At 40.2% G+C, this 19,195-nt stretch overlaps 1 protein-coding gene across 1 annotated transcript in view; it reads left to right on the forward strand.

The window, feature by feature from the left end:
• GTF3C1 (general transcription factor IIIC, polypeptide 1, alpha 220kDa) overlaps window positions 1–18,621 on the forward strand; it is a gene marked incomplete at its 5' end in the record, with an annotated part of 40,672 nt that extends 22,051 nt beyond the window's left edge. Inside the window, 17 exons of the mRNA XM_009709071.1 lie at window positions 144–279; window positions 2,078–2,159; window positions 2,840–3,025; window positions 3,599–3,756; window positions 3,896–4,038; window positions 4,224–4,305; window positions 5,522–5,634; window positions 6,583–6,645; window positions 7,199–7,292; window positions 8,264–8,436; window positions 8,834–9,118; window positions 11,150–11,403; window positions 12,844–13,130; window positions 13,631–14,291; window positions 15,868–15,907; window positions 16,668–16,860; window positions 18,400–18,621. Coding sequence (XP_009707373.1) covers window positions 144–279; window positions 2,078–2,159; window positions 2,840–3,025; window positions 3,599–3,756; window positions 3,896–4,038; window positions 4,224–4,305; window positions 5,522–5,634; window positions 6,583–6,645; window positions 7,199–7,292; window positions 8,264–8,436; window positions 8,834–9,118; window positions 11,150–11,403; window positions 12,844–13,130; window positions 13,631–14,291; window positions 15,868–15,907; window positions 16,668–16,860; window positions 18,400–18,621 — 3,172 coding nt within the window. The remainder of the gene's footprint in view (window positions 1–143; window positions 280–2,077; window positions 2,160–2,839; window positions 3,026–3,598; window positions 3,757–3,895; window positions 4,039–4,223; window positions 4,306–5,521; window positions 5,635–6,582; window positions 6,646–7,198; window positions 7,293–8,263; window positions 8,437–8,833; window positions 9,119–11,149; window positions 11,404–12,843; window positions 13,131–13,630; window positions 14,292–15,867; window positions 15,908–16,667; window positions 16,861–18,399) is intronic.
• Window positions 18,622–19,195: the final 574 nt, after the last annotated feature.

Raw genomic sequence — 19,195 nt, forward strand, 5'->3', positions numbered from 1 at the left:
CTCTCTCCTCTTCTTTCCCAACCCTATCTAAATAGGGAGGGCGAGGGGAGAGTTCTGCACATTGCATGCACATCCCTTAAAAGCAGCTGAGAAGTGACACCCTACAAAATAATTACTGTATATTTTGTTACTCTTTCTCTTAGAGGCAGCCGAGAGGTGGTTGATGATGGAACTATCCCCGGAGATGGGTTAGGAGCTGCAGGTCTGGATTCCAGCTTTTATGGGCATCTAAAACGCAATTGGATCTGGACAAGCTACATCATCAATAAGACTAGGAAGGTGGGTATTTTAAAATTTATATACTGTAATGACTTTTCCAAATTTTAATATTGTTAAGGTTGAGATGCTGATAGCAAAATCTTACTGCTTGCATGCTTTCTCAGTCATGTGTCTCAGTAAGGCTTTGCATCACTGGAAAGAAGTGAATGCCAAATGTGGTAGATCTTGGTGCTGAAGTGAATGAAAGAATTGGATGTAAATTTTATCTGAATTGAATTTGATAGTTTATTCAACCAAAGGAGAAATACTTTATTAAGCAAACAATTTGGATTACTTAGTGGTACCTCTTGCCTTTCTGGAATGTGGAAGTTGTCAGGTGAAAACTGAAACATCCAGAACAAGGAAATACACACAGGAAAAACAAATTACTGGGGAGCCCAACATAGGCAAATAAGAATGGCCATCCAGTCCTGTCTCTGATGGTTGCCAATAAAAGATTTGTAGGGAAGGTTGTAAGAGCAAGGGAGTTGTGTGGTGGTATTTCCTAGAATATTCTCCCAGCTGTCTGCAAGTTTAGCTCAAGGCCATTCTAAACCTGAGGATGATGTTTCAAAGTGACTAATAGGTTTTTCTCCTAGCATTAATTTGTCCGATTGTTTTTTGGACACATGTAAATCTTTAGTATCAACATCCTCATGTAGCAGTGTTTCAAAGTCCTGTTATGTGTCACCACTTCCTTTTGATGGTTTCAGCTCCCTAATAATTGTAGTACTGGGGGAAGCTGTGAAAAATACCATTCTCCATTACTCTCTCTTTCACTTGATTTTGTAAATCTCTCTCGTGTTTCCTATTATCATCTCTCTTTTTTTTAAACACTAGCATCTACTGGGTTACTGAACTATTCCCAGCATGGAACCTGTTCTGCCTTTAATCATTCTCGTTGCCTTTTTTTCAGCCTCTTCTAGTTCTACTGTATCCTTTGTAAGGTGGAAATAAAATCACATAGTGCTTTCAGGCTGTAGCGAACCATGAGTTTTTTATGGCTGCATAGCATTGCTTTCCTTTCCTGAGAATTCCTTACATTTGCTTTGCTTTTTGACCATTACCAAGCATTGAACAGGTGCTTTCACAGAGCTGGCTGTAATTACCCTACCCTAAGTAGTGGTCAAATTAGTGCCTATCGGTGTATATGTAAAATTAGAGTTGCTTGTTTTTTTCCCTCGGGCAGGATCATTTCACTCTTAATTTCATCTGCTGTTCTGTTCACCTAGTTGTTCAGCATTAAGTGGAGCTCCAGCAGTTCTTCAGTCTGTTTTCCTCTCCGCTTCTGTGACCAACTTCTATCACCAATGAATTCCACACAAGAGAAATGGGTTTTGCTAAAAATGGCAAAACTCCTAATACGTTGCAATCAGTTCGACCTCAGATTTAAGATGGATAGAATATGATGTAGGAGGCATTTACTCAATGTTTGTGTTTGCATTTTGGTTTTGTGCTTTTTAGAAGTTCCTTTGGAATGTAAAATGCTTTGAAAAAATACTGTTTTATAAAAAATTCTGCTCAGCCTCTGTAGCAATCAAGCATTTCTTTTCTAGTGATGACTTCTTCTAAACTTGAGATTTGCTGAAGTTCTGCTCTTCGTAATCAAGTGGTCATTACAGTATGATTTAAGAAAAGCTCGAGAGCCATTCAAATATGTGGTAGTAATAAGACAAATGAATTCTTCGTTGTAGCCAGGGATCTTTCCTTTATACCGAAAATCTATTTCTGATACTACTGAAAGGATATAACGTATAGTGTTGTTAAACGCAGTGCACTCCTTTTGCATATCACCTTTTTTAAAGCTGTGTTGTCCTAGGAAAGTACAGTTTCTGAAAACGGACTGACAGTGAGACTCCAAACCTTCTTAACAAAACACCCCCTTCCACTCAGTACTGGAGGTAAGGTGGTGATGCTGGTGGTGGGGTCTGTAACTGTATTGTAGCTGTTACTGTCTTTGTGAAACCCCATGTGGAAGATGTGGGCTATTCCTGTCTCCTTGGAGTAATCCTGGATGCTACTGAGGCATTAAAATAGATAAATAATTTCCTTCTCTATTTCTGGATATATGGAACAATAATTTTTTCATCCAGTATTGATGACATGGGTTGTTCCTGTCTCCTTACAATGATCTAGGATGCTTCTGAGGCAGTAAAGTAGATATGTAAATAATTTCCTATAGAACAATAATTTTTATCCTTTGTAATTCTGATGTGCGGTTTGCAGAAAGTCTAAAGGGACCAATGTTTTGTACAACTAGGCACTGTTAAAATTGCATAGCCTAACATTTAAGCTAAGGAGGAGGAAATACTTTAGGTTGAAGATAAAACCTCAAATCGGTTCCCTTGTGTTGTGCGCTGTATGCTAGACTTAGTAATTACTTGACGATTCCTCATTTGTGTGGGATTTTATTCTGTGAGCTGCTGAGAAGTGGCATGAAATGACACACCTAACAAAGGGCAAGTCTGAGAGGACACCTGTCTTTTAATATACTGAAACTTTGGCATTTCCTCTTTATACCTTAATATTGTAGAATACAATTGCTGTAAATCTGCACTACTGTAAATATATGTCATTTTAGGTAACAAAATTAATATTTTGGGAGAAACAAAGGTAGGATCCAAGTCACTTTACCAGAAAGAGGAATGCATTGAAATAAGTAAAGAACCAACCCAGGATCGAACCAAACGAGTGAGAGGGGGAAAAAGCCAAAAGAGGAAGAGGCTTAGGAAAGACACTGGAAAGAAGACAAAGAAAAAAAAGAAAGGTAACTAACACATCAGGAAAAAGCAGCATTCTTTTTAATGCATAGGCCTGCTGTAAGTTGCTTTAGAAAAGCTGATGGGACTGTTGCATAGTGTGGGAAATGGAAATTTGCTGGCCATCTCTGGGTTGCCTCTTTCAGTGAAGAGGTTCAGATGTCGTGGGGCTGTACACTAGCTCTGGAGAAAAACAGCAGCGTGCTGTAACTGTGCCTGTGTGTGAATCTTGATTGTGCTACTGTACTGTACAAACTGAAGAAATTCTAATTGTTTCTGTGCCAGATCAACTCCTTGCAATTCACCATCAACTCTTGATAGCTGGCTTAAAGGTTCTTTGTGGTATGATGCTCTAGGTAGTCAGTTTGCTAACTAAAATGCTTGTTTTCTTATTCCTGGGAGAGGTATTAATGCATTTCACTTTCTGAACTGCTATGTCCTTCTCTGCTTTTGTCTTTCATTCTTACAAACTCCAATTGGTGCTGATACTGCCTGTCGTAGACGTTTGAATTAATCAGGACACGTAGTGCTGAGATAACTGTCTGGTTTTTGTTTTGTTTTGTTTTTCCTGGATTTGTTAGAAGAGGATTCTGTAGAAAAAAGCAAAAGACTCCGCTACCACGATGAAGCTGACCAGAGTGCCCTGCAGAGAATGACACGTCTGCGTGTCACTTGGACGGTGCAAGAAGACAGTCTGCTCATGCTGTGCCGAATTGCTAGTCATGTACTAAATGCAAAGGTATTCAATAGACGCAGGAAATAGAGGTCCTATATACTGAACACACATTTCATCAGTCCTAGGAATTCATCCTGGTTCTAACCATCATTTGTGTATGTAAAAGCTGCAGTTTAATTCCAAACATTTGTTTTTCACACAGGTAAAAAGGCCCTTTGTTCCGTGGCAAGTAGTTCGGGATATCATGCATGCCAGCTTCGAGGAGTCCCTCGATAAAACTTCTCATTCTGTTGGACGAAGAGCTCGTTATATTGTCAGAAATCCACAGACGTATCTTAACTATAAGTAAGAAAGTTTCTGTGTTCTAGGTATAGGCTAAATTCTCCTGAAATTAAATGAAGGGGTATGGTCCTCCTACATTTTTGTCTTGTTTCATGTGGCTTACCAAAAGGTTGAAATTTATACCCTGGTGCTATCAAATCTGTATTGAATTTGGAAAATTTCAACATCTTCAATTGTATCTGTTGCAGAATTTGCCTTGCTGAGGTTTACCAAGATAAAGCCCTCATTGAAGATATCATGAATAGAGAAAATAATTATGAAGATCCACAGGTAGGAGGGAAGTATTCTAAAAGGTCATAGAGTACCTTATGCTGTTTGGATTACTGGGTACTTGCTGTGATTTCCTATCTTATCTGTCCCTTGTACCCTTAGCTATTTTAAAAATAGCATCATCGTAAAAATGCAGCATCGTTGTTTTGGGAGTAAAGTGGGCACAGGCAGCTTTCCAAAGGCACATAAACAGCACTGCTGTGCAACAAAAATTTTTGTTTTTTCAATGTGCTTGTTTATAAACGTCCATGACTGAGCATCTATATGCACTGAATTTTAATTTTTTTGTTTTTTAATCCTCTCAGCCTCCTTGTTATCTAAGCAAGAAAACATTTTTGCTCTGATTTTGTATTTTTTATTCTGGTTCCATGTCAAAATATTGCCTTAGCTTCTGTGGATGAGTGCAGGAATGTAAGCAGATTTATGACAGAAGCCTTGATTTGATCAGTCAAAAGATTTTATTTAACTTTTGAGCTTTTTATGGCTCAAATTAACCACAATTTCAAACTGAAAATTTGTTTATGTTTTCAGTGCAAACAATTCCATTTTGAATTTGAAAACTTTCAGAACTGGGACAATGTCATGGCAAGATTTTTCTATGTTTTTATCCAGGAATGACAATTCATATTATTGTCAGAAAATCCCAATCAGTTCTGTTGTTAGATTCATGTTTGTTGAAATGGAGAGTAGTTGTTGTTCACTGATGAGACGTTGCTGAAATAAATGCATGTGTCCCCATCCCCAAAGTGTGTCTTTGGAAGCAAATAAAAACTTCTTTTCAGAAAGATAGAGGACTGTTCCTCTCATGTAACAGGTGTCTTCCAAGCCATGATTGTACAGAGTTAACAGAGAACGTGATAAAGCCTGAAGGGTATGAAGAGAAAAAAAGACTTAGGCAGAAGCTTAAATAAAGCTCTAGCAAGAGATCTCATGCTGTTAATTCAGTGTAATTGTTTTTAGAACATATGTTCATGGTGGGTTGTTTGTAGCTGTGAGCGTGATTACAGACGGAACCTGAAACTGTTAAGTAAATCAGCAAACACAACCTCCACAGAGCTTTTTTGATGCGTTCTCTTGTCTGTTGTGCTGTTTCTGACTTGATAATTCAAAACCAGTGATTTCTACTAGAATTTTCCATGAACGCTTTAAAAGTAGAGAGTCTTTTCCCACTCTAAGAAATTGAGGTTGATAACATTTCTATCTCTTCTTTTCTAAGGTTTGTGCAAAGGAGTTTAAAGAGTTTGTGCAAAGACTGAAAGAGAAATTCAGTTCAACCCTGGGGAATCCCAAACTTGAGATTCCTGATACTCTTCAGGAACTCTTTTCCAGGTATTTTAGTTATGGTGCTTTTGACTCTGCACATGGGCTGAGACAGTGAGAGAGGAGGGCAATTCAGAGTAGACCTCCTCTGCTATGCATGATTTACACCCTCCATTACTTAACTTCTTTCGATGCTAAGAGTTTTCAGTAAATACAAGAAGCAACGTTTCTTTCAAATCCATACTTCCTAAATACATATAACTGATTTTCAGTTATTCGCACAAGTTTGCTTCTTTTAAACCATTCCCATTTTGCTAAATAAGACCGTTAACCAGAAACTCACAATGTCAGATTTTCATAAATTGTCAAATCCTCAGCTTTGCTATTAAGAGACGTTGGTACTCAGGCGTAACATTTTAATGCAGTAGAAGGCTTCCCTTTACCATTTTCCAGGTTAACTGGCCCCATTTTGTATCACAATTTGTAGCTGGTTGCTCAGCTAAATCATTTCAGAGCTGCTAGAAGTGTTGATAAGAGAAGAATGTTCAGCCTTGCATAGCATTCTCCAACCCCAGATTGTTAAGCTTTTTCGCAATGAGTAACACTTGGAGAGAAGTGTGAAAATTTGGGTCTCAAACCATTTTCTGATAACAAATTCAGCACCTTTGTAAATTTTCTTCGGGAAGAGGAGTATATTACATCAAAAGTGCTGCCGATGGTAACTGGAAATCCAAAACCTCGATAGAATAGCAAATCTATACAGTTCTGTACTGTCTCCCGTCCATGTGTGTTATCTCCTTGTCAACAGATGTCTTAGTGGAGTGCGGGAGATTCACCTGGACAGGTCCAAAGTCGTCCCGACTCTAACAGGGCTGCTGGGGCAGATAGTAGCCCCACGCTGTTTCAACATTTGCCTTGTTAGCAGTTGCGCTTGGCAGCCTCTGGGTTTTATGGTTGATATAAAGTCACAGAATGTTGCTTTTGTTTCATTGTTTTCCTTTCCCTTCCCTTAACTAGATTTCGAGTTTTGGCAATTGGAGAAGACACAAATCAAAACACAAAAGAGGATAATCTAAGCAGGTGAGTAGCAGTAGGACTATTTTTTCCCCATTAGCACTCCAAGGTTATGTCAGCCCTCACAGCTGTGAAAGTCATATATATCGTCTTCTAATTCAGTACGTTTTTCATCTGTTTGTTGCAGTGTATAAATTTATTAAGAGAAAAATACTTTCACAAGGCTGTAGGAACCTCTGATATAGGTTATAGATTTGATAAATAAAATGAGAGCAGCAACGACCTTCTCAACATGCTGATCTGTTATCACTAGGACAACAGCATGTTTCCTATGTGGGTGCTATATCTTAAGAGGAGGTGACGTTATCAAAGAGAACTTTGTTTTGTGTCAGATTATCTGGACTGACCCAAAAATTCAGAGTGGAAGGTCAGGGAAAATGTAACAGGCTGTTTTATGTGAATGAAACTCAGCTGTAGTGATCTCATGCCTTTATGCATCTATTTCAGCAGCAGGTGATTGAGTTTGTATATTTTTGTGCTAGTTTAATAGTTGGGTACCTCATGCTCAAAAATCACCATGAATAGACCCTTTTTTTTTTTCCTTCTTTTTTTCTTTCAGTGTCTACGATATTCATTTTCTAGTGCTACAGAATCTGATTCAGAGCACATTGGCACTCTCGGATAACCAGATGAAATCTTGCCAGTCATTTCAGGTACAGCATGCGGACCAAACTACTGGTCATAGAGTCATAAAATCATTTAGGTTGGAAAAGACCTTTAAGATCATTGAGTCCAGCTATAAACATAGTACTGTCAAGTCCACCACTAAACCATGTCCCGAAGTGCCACATCTATGCATGGTCATGCAACCCTAAAGAGTTTCTTCTTCCTACTTTGATATATGCCTTTTTCAAATGGGAGAAAAGAAACACAGAACCTTAGATTCATATCCATTCTGTGGGGATTATTCCCTTCTGCTTTTAGGAAATTATATGTTCCAGGCAGATTTTCAGTACGTTGCTTTTCTCTCTGAGGATGAGATTGCAAGATGTGAGGTTGAAGCCATCCCCAAAAACCATATGAAATAAACTCCACATCCCTTCCATTGGGCCAAACTGTGTCATGATTTAGTGTCCACTTGAGCAGTTGGAATTATGCTCTCGAGGAGGCTTCACAAAGACAGTCCTAATATCCAGCTGACACTGGTGTTGGGGAGCCTCTCCTTCAGTGTTGGGGATCACAAAAATATATCATCTATCAGTCAGGCACTTAAATAAAGTTAGAAGTTCAAAGGGAGTTTGGTATCTCATCAGCAGGCAAGAGCGGAGCCTAGAAAGCCAAGCTCATAGAAGCCAGTGTTCCTGGTAAAATGACGGGAAGAATCTACCAAAATGTATTGCAGATGAGCATTTTTTAGATGTATAATTCTAGTGAGAGCCTGATTCCATTTTGAATATTAAGTGTTCTATAGTACTTAGTTAATTTAATTGGCATTTACTGTGGAAAGCCTGGAAGCCCATAAAAGGAATAGAATAGTATAGTTAAGTAAATTTATATGTATCATTTACATTCTGGCTTGTAGCTTCATATTCATTTACTTAATGTAAACCTCAGTGAGATGAGTCTAACAGTGGATTCAGAGCTAACACTGCCTTCTACATTGAACGGGGTTTTTTTTTTGCAGACATTTCGTTTGTACCAGGAGTACCAGGATGACATTCTTGTGAAGGCTTTCCTAGACTGTCAGAAGAGAAGCTTGGTCAATCGCCGTCGAGTAAACCACACATTGGGTCCAAAGAAAAGCCGGGCTTTGCCTTTTGTACCCATGTCCTATCAGCTGTCTCAGAGTTACTACAGGTGGGTGTCAGAAAGGTCACTCTTTATGTTTGAGCAAATAAAAGAATCTACCCAGGCATGCTTTTGACATGGAGGAGAGAATACACGTCAAGTATCTAGAGCAAAGAACCTGAAGCTGAAGAGATGAAGGTAACATCTCTGTATGTTAGCCCTTTATTCAGTTAGCAATTAGGGCTGTACAGGGAGTAGAGCCAAGTTTGCTGGGCAAGCCTTTACAAAGACACATGGAGAGGAGAGGTAGCACCAAAGCTCTGGATGTCGGAGGTACTTGGTCACTAGCTGTAGCATGGAACTTCAACTACTTGGCTGCTCTGTGTTACCACGGATTTAAAATTCATATACAGTAAGAACAGACTGCGAAAGATTTGTACTTCTTTGAATTTGTCTTTTTGTCCAGAGTTTTTACGTGGCGATTTCCCAGTACAATTTGTACAGAGTCCTTTCAGTTCCTCGAGAAGCTCAAGGATGCTGAAAAATCAGACCAGCCAGATAACTTCTCATTTAAAGATCAAGAAAACAAAGCATCAGAAGGCATGATTGCATTTCCTATGGATGGACCTGGTGGCCAGTGTGTGGCGATGCTTTCCCTGTTCTCCCTGGGACTTGTGTCTGTGAATGTGAGAATCCCAGAGCAGATAGTTGTGGTAGACAGCACTATGGTGGAAAATGAAGTGATAAAAAGGTAAAAACTGTTATTTCTGTTAGTAAATACAGTTTTGGGGTAACTTGAATGAAATCGGACAGGCATATTAACATTTTCTGCACTGTATTGTGGCATGTTTTACTGTGATAGTTTAGATTTTTATTTCTGAGGGAACATTCTGAAGACTTAATGGCACGTTACTTAGTGCCTGTCATTATAGCCTTAGACTGCATTTGTCTTCACATATTAAATTGCTAGGCACTTCATTGCCATCGCAGCTAATGTGGGAAGGAGCGCAACATGTGCTAGATAAGCATTTGCATCGACGTTGTACCTTCCCATTTCAGACTAAGAAGGATTAGTCACAAGGTTTCAGCTTTATCAATGAAACCTGTCTCCACAATACTGGTTCTGTGTATTGTCTCCTCTCCGATTTTTTTTATTTTTATTTTTAAGCCTCTAGTAATTGCATACCACTGAAATTGAAACTCTCTCCCTTGGCAGTCTAATCCTATGAATGATTATCCTTACAATCATTATGTGTTTTCTTAGAATGCAACTAAAATCCTTTACTCTAGTTTAACCTGTTGCTGCCTGTGGTATGTATATGTGGAAAATACTTTGTCGTCTTTCTCATTAGAGCAGCTTAATTACCTGTTTGAAGATTGTTATCATAGTCCTCATCCCATAATATGCTATTCTTTAAAATGAGCAGCTTCAGTTCCTTTACTTGTGTTTTTGGTATGTTATTCGTGTTATCCAGATCTCTGTCTTTCTCATTATTTTCCTCTGCACTGAACTGTAATATCAAAAAACAAATGCCATGCTCTTGCTGGCAGGTCTGTGCCAATTACATCATGTTATGTAGGTGATATGCCTGCTAATACATCCCAAGATGATGAATGGCCGTGGTCTTGCCAAAAAAAAAAAAGGGTAGCCAAAACCCCCCAGTGCGGTGATTCATGTATGGCCTATGATTCTTGTGATTCACTCTAACAAGTTTCTTTTCCTTCACCTAATTAATTGTTTCCTCTTAGTGTGGAGGGACAGATACATACCACTATAATATGAATAACGTATATTTGTCCATGTGAACTTGCTTCCTGCTCTTTTCCAGACTATTTCTCCAGTTTGCTGGAAATGTTCTGAATTTAAATCCTGTCTTCTCATATACTTGCAGTCTCTCCACTTTGGTGATCCTATACACACTTAATAAGCTATTTTATCACCCAGGTCATGAGCAAAAACACACTGGACCTTGGAATAGTCCCATTTCTGAGTACAGGCATCTGAGTCCCCTTTTCCAACTGGCTATGCACTCACACTATTTTTTCCAAATGATGTGTTCCCTTTTGGCTTTAAATATGTTTTAAGAGAAGGTACTTAAGATCTAAGGTTGGAAGGAACCTTTGGTTGTCTCTGGCATAACCTGCTTAAAACAGAGGCAACTTCAGAGTTAGATCAGGCTATTGAGAGCCTTCACCTTTATCCATAATGGCTCTTGTCGTGTCCTGGAAAGAAATAGCGTTGGTTGTACTAAGTTTATTTCTGGGAAATTTATCCTGGCTGCCACTACTATTCTCGCTTTACTTTGAGGCTGTCTGCAGTTTGTTTTGTGTTGTTTGTTTGGTTTGGGTTTTTTCTTTTTTAAAGTAACTGAAATCTTTGGTCTGTAATTCTTCCTTCTCCTTTTCTCCCTTAAAAATAAACACTGTCTGCCCTATACTGCAGCACCCTTACGGTTTCAGCCTTTGTGCTCTGATGGATGTTCCCTCATGATGAAGTGTCTGGTGAACCAAAGAGGTTCAGCACTGTAAGCTGAGATATTTTGAGTTCATTTCAACATGTTTGCAAAAAAGAGAGAGTTTCCTTTTCCAGGGACCTTTAGCGTATTTTCTTTTCTGTAGTTACTTGTTCTCAGCACTTTAAATCAGCATACGCACAGCTGTTGATGACTAAATACTAGAATGCAGAATAGCATGTGTTCTTGCTCTGCTCAGTGTAATGAGTCATTTTCTTATTTTGGTGAAAAAAAAACCCCGACAAACAAACAAAACACCTCTGCTGTAGTTTGGGAAAAGAAGGACTTGAGGATGATGACGACGATGATGATGACTTAGATGACAGCTCTGGAGGCAAACGGAGAATAGAAGTAAAAGCTCGTCAAGCATCTCATACCAATTACTTACTGATGAGAGGCTACTATGCCCCTGGAATTGTCAGCACGCGCAATCTGAGCCCCAGTGACAATATTGTGGTCAATTCCTGCCAGGTGAAGGTTAAGCTGCGATGTACACCAGTTCCAGGAAGACTCAGCTCTCCAGGTTAGTTTCTGTTTGGCCTAGCTTGCACAGAAATGGGTTGGAGCAGGAAAGATAATGAACTCATTAGCTGAGGAACTGATTTGAACAAGGCGTCTTAATAGGAGCATTCTTTTTTCATGACACATGCAGTTTGCCTTGTAATGCTTCCTCTCCTGACTTAAAACAAACAGGTGGGTGACTCAGAGGCACCTTTTCTTGGTAACAAGTCCTTACTTGTATTTCATGTTGTGTGAAACTATTAATCCAAAGAGGAAGTGTGTCTTCTGCTCTGTTATCCCTTCTCCAGGAGTTTTTTTTTTTCAGTCCCTTCTGTAACTTAAAATTCTGTATTATGTCACACCCAGGTTTTCTCTTCTGTAAAGAGAAAAAATCTTTCAGAGCTCCTTGAATGGAAATTCACATTTACTTGTCTCATGCAAGTGCCTGAAATAGTGGTGTCCAGTCTCTGGCCTTTTACCTACAGCAATTTAAACATTTTGATAATATTTAGAGCTTGAATATTTGCAATTTATCAGCATCTTCCTTTCAGCTGTAATGCAAATGTTTCCAGGAAAGCCTTTCATTGTTTAGCTCTTCAGTTGGAAGGTCAAGTGCTGTCCCTGTCCATTGCCACTGCTGTTGTGGTAGAGGTAAAATAGAAATTCTCTCTCATATCTCTGCTGCCAGACGTGCCCTCCAGGTCTCCTGAGCTGACGGCTCATTACAGTTGTTCTCACTTTTCCTTGGCCATCAGAAAAGTGCAGCTGTCACAAGTGTCCCACAAGGCATGAGGTAAAGGCAGCCTGCAGATAAAAGGGTGGGGAGCAGGAGAGAACAGTGCCAAAGCTACTCTCTAATCATGTGGGAGTGGAAAAAGATGTTAGGCTGCTTCAAATTCTGAATACTTTGTACAGTGGGGGTCAGTTTTATGCAGTGATGAACCTGTCTCCAAACACAGAGAGGCTTTGTTACACTAATTGTACTAAGACATTGTCAACTTGTAGTTTATACCATATTTGGCCAATAGCTTTCTGCCATGGACCAGCTGCTTCCAATTTTTCGATTAATAGAGACCTCCATAGCATTTTCTTGCCCTAGACTTTTCACTTGACCTTCTTCAATGAAACAGATTATTCTCTCATTCATTTAAGAGTTAAGCTGACCTGGTGTTAGAGAATACCAGTAAATCTACACTATCTTTCAACGATACTTCACTTTGATATGAGGGTAAGCCCTTGTAAACCAGCTTGCTGCTCTTCTACAGGTCTTTTCAGAGACAAATATGTAAGGCAGAAAGAAAAAAGGAAACTGCAGCAATGAAGGTGGAAAACTGAGCTCTGTTTTTAATTGGAATAGTCTAGAACTCCTCTAATCTGTCTCAGAATACTTCTCTTTCTGTGGTGTAGTGCACAGTAACAACTGCTTCACAGCTTATACACTTGGTTTTTATTTGCTTTGCAGTTTCTTCTCTGCTTGATAACATGGTTGTGGGAGTCTCCTGCCTCCCTGAAACTTTTACCAGGCTGATAAAAATCCAAGAAGAAAATTATGAGGTTGATCGGTTTCTTCATGAGTGTACAGAACATTATGGCTATAATCCCAGAGATGTAGCTGCTGTTTTGGAGATCCGCAATGCAATAGAGGCAACTTCCCACTTTGGAGTTTGCAAAGCTGAGCTGAGCAAACGTTTCTGCAGCTATGAAGAGGTGGAACCTGAACGCACCAGGAGCTTGGAGCAGTACATTCAGGTGGTTTTACAGCCAGCTGCTTTCCGTACATTAATGTTTGCATGCTTGGTATGCCCCTCGAATAGGACAATCTTCCAGGCTGTAGGAAGCAAATATAAATTGAACAAAGCTATTTATATTAGGCAAGAGGTCGCATACCAAAACCTGATAGCAATCTTGCCTCAAAGTTAGGAAGGCCAAAAATTAAAGCAGTGCTCACTCAAAGGCAGGACTGAACTGTTTCAGAAACCTAGAGGTACCAACACTCACCTTTGGAAGCAAAATAAACATTTTAACTTAAACTAAGATGAACGAAAATGTCTTGTGCTGTAATTTCAGAAAAGTTTTAAGGGGTAAAACATCTTTTCAACTTCAGTGCAGCAGGACAGGAAATTGAATATTCTACTAAGCTCTTCCTCTTTCTTTGCTGCCAGTTAAAGATGGCAATTCCATGATATTTGGTTAAACTGACATTTTCCAGTGAACGCTCCTGAGACAGATTTTGTTTTGTTTTTTAATAGGACCTTATTGAAATGCAGCAGGTTTTAGAAGTAGGAGGCCATGCTGTAAGACTGGTTGCAATAGTATTTGCCAAGCCATGGCTATTACATTCAGTATGTCTGAAGAATAAACCAGATGATTCTGATCAGCAAGGTGTAGGCACCACCCTCCCAGATGTGCAACAGGATTGCCTGCTGTCAGAACCAAAAAAGGGAGAGGAATGTTCCAGAGAGGAGGAGCACCTGGGCAAAGACACACAACCTGTCAGTGACGAAGAACCCCCAAGGAAGAGATGTAAGACTCAAAATGATGTCCTTCAAGATGGCAGTCAACTCTGCCAGGGTTCACAGAGCGGTCTGAAAAGTGCAAATGAAAATAACTTTGATGCAGGCATTACTGATCCTGTTACAACGGAGGAAGCTTTAATCATGGATGAAGATACAGGCTCCCTGGGAGGGCCGACAGAACGCCTAGCTGAACACCCAGTGTGTGCCTCAGATGCTGTGAATGTGGACACTTACAAGGAACAAGATCAGTCTTGTTCTGAGGAGAAAGAAGTTGAAGTAGAGAATGATGAGCTCCGCACTGAGCACAACAAGCAGATCCCTAGCCTTGAACAATCAGCCGGTGAGCAGGACGATGACCTTTCCTACTTACAGGAGAACCCAGGAGTCTCTAAAGGTATGTAGGAGTACTCTGCATCCAAGAAGTAGCGAGACTAGCTCGTCATCAGTTGATCCCAAACGGGTAGCTCCATTTTATAAGCAAATACTAGGTTCTTTGTGAAGCCATACCAGAGAGAGAGGTTGTCATTTCTCACAGATGAAGTGGCATAACACTGCTTGATCTGGAAGGTCTTGGAGGTTTCAAATACATCAAAGATTCCTTCCTGTGCCTATTGCTGGAGTGTTCATGACTAGTCCAGAAATGTGTTTTCCTTAGAAACTCCTTTCCATGTCTTACTCTTCTCCAAAAACATATTTGGATCTGAAGCTTCTGATCTCTGGCTTCAGTCCAAAGGCTAGACATCTCTAAACCTAGAACACGGCGCTACTGGTGTACGTTTAACTAGAATGCCCATGACTGAAAGTTGTGAAGTCATTAAACCATTCACCAGAAAGCAGCACATGCCAGAGAGATTAATAGCCTCGTTTGTAACCCAATTTGACTTCACTTTCATTTCCTTTTTACTGTCCGTTTTCTTTTTTTTAATAGCTAGTAGTTCTTGCCAAACTTTACATGAAGTAGGTTGTTAGGAATTTTATTTTGTTTTTATCAGCTCTGATTTCAGATTGAATCACAAGCTAACTGCTTGTGTGGTATTTTGCCAAGATGTGCCGTTACCCACGTTTAGAGCTGCAGACTGCCATGTGAATCGGTGCAGAGTGATCTGTAGCATCTTAGAGCTTGACATTGTTTATTTGGAGCCTTTCTGCAGGAAATGGACTCAGGGCTGTCTAAACAGCGTAGACTTCAGCAGTTCTTAACATGAAACTACTAAAGTACTGTTTTCGATTTAACTTCCTCTACTTGTTTGTAACTCAGGAGGGAAAAAATAGGAGTTATGTTATCAAGCATAGAGTTCTTACTGGTTTTACTGATGAAGGCCAGCTGAAGGGTTTACATGTGCTTAAGCCAAAGCTGTTAGCCTCTGGGTGTGGTAGAAATACCCACACTTGGTAATTGTGTAGTTAAAACCCATGACATAATGCATAATGGAAGTTGCAGAGACAACCTTCACTTTGAAACTGAACCCTGCTGAAATCTTGAGTTTACATTCTCAAGTCTAGAGCTACTCAGACTTCTGCTCAATGTCGGTATGATTACCAGGAGCGTTAAGTTAAACCTCTGTGAGGGCTTGCAAGCTGAGACCCTGCGTAGCTCTATGTGTGAAACTCCGTTCTTTCAGTCCGTAGAATTACCTGTTGTACAGCCGTGTCATCAGACTTCTAGTAATCAGACTTCTTGCTGTGATTTGGGAATGGAACCACAAAAAGTGTGGTTGGAGTAGACAGATGTGGTTGCAAGAAGAGGTGTGGGAAGGAAGAGTATGCGGCAGGCAGGTAAAGGCAGCCAGAGTGGAAACAGAGCTCCCTGTGCAACTGAGAACAGCACGTGGTGTAGTTTGCTTGTGGGTTTGTTTGGTTTTTTTTCCTAGCATAAGCTGTTGCCTTTTACAGCTTAACCACCTTTTACTTTCCTTCCACTAGATAAAGAGTTTGGGTTAATTAAAACCTGTCTGTTCTTTTCTTTCCAGGAAGTTCTATGACAGAGGTATCCCAGGCAGCCAGGGACCGGTGAGTAACAGAGATGTCTGCAGAATAACTGAACGCTTAGCCCTACCAAAATAATATTTGGAAGCAAATGATTTGGAAACCTTAAGTTTTATGCTCTGATGGGCAGTGAGCATTGATGATGGAGAAACCCCATGTTTTCCTCCATTGTTTTTGTTAGTATTACTTGTGCTCGTGTGCATGCTGAAAAAATTTCTCTGATACATGTTTTTTCCCCAAAACCAACTAGCTCTAAATATCAGAGGAACAAAACTGATTTAATTTCACAAATAAGTCCAGTGCCAGAAAGTCTCAGCTTCCACATGCCCGGAAACTGCAGTATGGGAAATATGAATTTCCATGCAGGGTCTGTCTTTTGACTCCAAAATCCTGAAAGTGAGGACTTTCTTTCCTATCTGAGCACTGTTGCTGCATGTTTCAGATTGAAGCAGGTCTTGGATAACTTTTGGAGGATATTAGAGCTAGTAACAAAGAAAGATTTCTTGGTCATCAAGACTCAAGGTAACTGTTGGGTGGTGTAATGGTGTTAAAAGTGCTTCTCGGGTGGTGAACACCTAAGTGTGAAATACTTTAGGTCTGTGGAACTCCCTAGTAGATTAGCACCAGTCTCTGCTCAGAGCAGCTGCAGAATTTACACCTAGCATGTGAGCAAACACTGGCAGTGGATGTAGTAAGAATCTCTATTACGCAGAAATTATGATGATGCGAAATCTAGCTAGAAGAATAATTCCTGACAGAGCTGAACTTAAATTGTCTTTTGCAGGGCCTGCGAGAATGTCTGCTTCATTGGGAGACCGTGGAGGATTGTGGATGGGAATCTGAATAAACCTGTGTGTAAGGGGATGATGGAAGCTGTGCTCTATCACATCATGACAAAGCCAGGCGTAACGGAAGACATGCTGTTGCAGCATTACATGGGGGTGCTGCAGCCTGTTGCCGTCTTAGAGATACTGCAGGTACGTGAATCATCAGCTCTGTGAACTTTAATCTGGTTCAGCTTCCATGTCAGTGACTACTTTGCTGGAAGTCCCAGGAAAATGGGACTGCGAATGAACCGTGAAAAACAATCTTCTCCCCTTAGTGTAGATTAACCAAAGTCAGAGCAAGTTTCTGCTCACAGTGAGGAAGGAAGGAAGCCTGCTTTACCTGTCCCTGAAATTACCGTATTACTGATTTTAAAATTTGAGCTTGCTTCTGAAATGGATGTAGACGCAGTTGAAATTCAACTTGGTTACTGCAGAGTGGTGGCTTGTCACTGTGGAAGATTAAGTTGGACTGTTTAATGCAGTGTTAATCACCATAGAGTTTATCTTAATTTTTTCCTTGTATACCTTTCAGATGGGTAGTCTTTGACATAAGGATCAGACTGAAATTTGTCTGTGCTAGACAATACTGTAAATAAGACCTTCTGTCCTCACAGACCTGCTTAAAGGCATGCATCCTTAATTGTAAAACAATACATGGTGAGAAAATTTGAGTTTCTCATATTTTTTTTTCCGCCCACATCTTGAACTTTGATTGCCACCACTGCTACTTTGCAAATGAAACCTTGATTTATTTTTTTTTTCCCATTATAAGGATTCAGAATCTTAAGTATGGCAGTAATATTGCAGTCCTTCCCATAAGCATGACTTCCTCTACAGTAAATCCTGGAAAGTAATATTCCAGTGTACGTATGCCACGCGTCTGTCCAAAGGCTCATGCATTTTGGTAACCATGCAAGTTGTGTGTATTTCTGATGGGGCGCTGAGCAACCATCCTGTTTCCTAGGTGTTGCGGCACAGCTTGTCCGTATGTCCTGTGCCGCAGCACCACTGCCAAGAGGGTAGCTGGGATCAGGGGACAGGTTTAAGACTGCAGTACAGAGTGTAGAGTGGCGAGGCGTGCACATGTGGGAGGGCAATACAGATTCCTAGGCGATTTTAATTCAAATCCACAAAATCAGGTGATTTCCTGTACATTTTAAAGACTGGAGAACTTGAATCTAACTTCTCTACCAAAAAATTTGGTAAGAACCGGTTTTGAAGCCATAGCCAGAGCTTATATCTGTAATATGCCAAATAGTAGTAAATCTAAATGAATACCTATATAAGATGACTGAATACGCACCAGATGTTTTCAGCAAATAGACCACACAAATTGCCTCGCTGGGTGTTGCTATGGGAATGAATGCTAACCCCTTAGCGAGAACTGACGCAGAAGTCTGGGACTTACATCTATAGCAGCCTTAAACTATTTGTAACTGGTCCTAAATGTTGAGGTCTGTTGCTGAACACGTGTTCTGTGTCAGTAGCCAGCTGTCAACCACCGTGCTGAAAAGCAATAAATGAGCACATATCCAGCTATATGAACTGGCTTTGTTGTGCTGTAATCTTTGCCATCCCCGTGGTCTCCTGAGGGGGAGAAGTGAAGCCGCTTTCAGTATCAATTGTCTAACGTTTCTGAGATTCAGTGCATGTAACTGCTCAAGCTAAAATACGTGAATTTTTCTGCAGGGTCTGGAAACTCTTGGTTGCATCAGACGATTCTACATGAAAAAGCCGTCCCTGGTGTCACTCTTCTCTCAGCCGGTTATGGAAGAACAACTCAACAATCCCAAACTGAGCGAAACCCCAACAATATACTATGAGCCTACAATAGACTGTACTCTCAGGCTGGGAAGAGTGTTTCCCTGTGAAGTAAATTGGAATAAATGGGTGCAGATTATCCCTGTATAAAGAGGTAAAGCTGAGTCATATTAAATTGGTTTAGCCTGTAGGAGTTGGTGTTAATGCAGATGTAGTTTACAATTTGTGCTCCATCATGCTTTTATTAAGTTATTTATCCTTTTTAATTTTAAAGGTATTTAAACTGAGAATAAAGCTTAATGTTAAGACACAGGTAATATTTGATCCCACTTTAAGTATATTCTTTTCTTACCAATAATTGCTTGGAGAGCATATAGTTCATAGTTTCTGCTTTATCTTGCGGAGTTCTCACAGGTCATAGCAAAGGCCCCTTTTTTTTATTCCCCTCAGGCCACAGCAGTAATGCGTTACCTTTGCTTGGCCTTCTGTTCGATTGCACAGCAGCTGGCTCTCTGCTAAGGTTTGGTAACTGTTCTTTAGCTCTGTCCATATTTTCAGCACTGGTTTCTTGGTGTGCATGGCATTAAGCTTATTGTGTGTGCTTTTAGCAGAACCACTGCCCTGTGTGAAGTACGGGCCCTACAGCCTTCCCCAGCGCCACAGCACAGGAAGAACAACACCCTTTTAGAAGCTCTGACTGTTGCTTTCGGTTGTGTATGGCAGC

This window comes from Cariama cristata, unplaced genomic scaffold, assembly GCF_000690535.1.
Source record: "Cariama cristata isolate BGI_N322 unplaced genomic scaffold, ASM69053v1 scaffold21001, whole genome shotgun sequence".
NCBI lineage: Eukaryota > Metazoa > Chordata > Aves > Cariamiformes > Cariamidae > Cariama > Cariama cristata.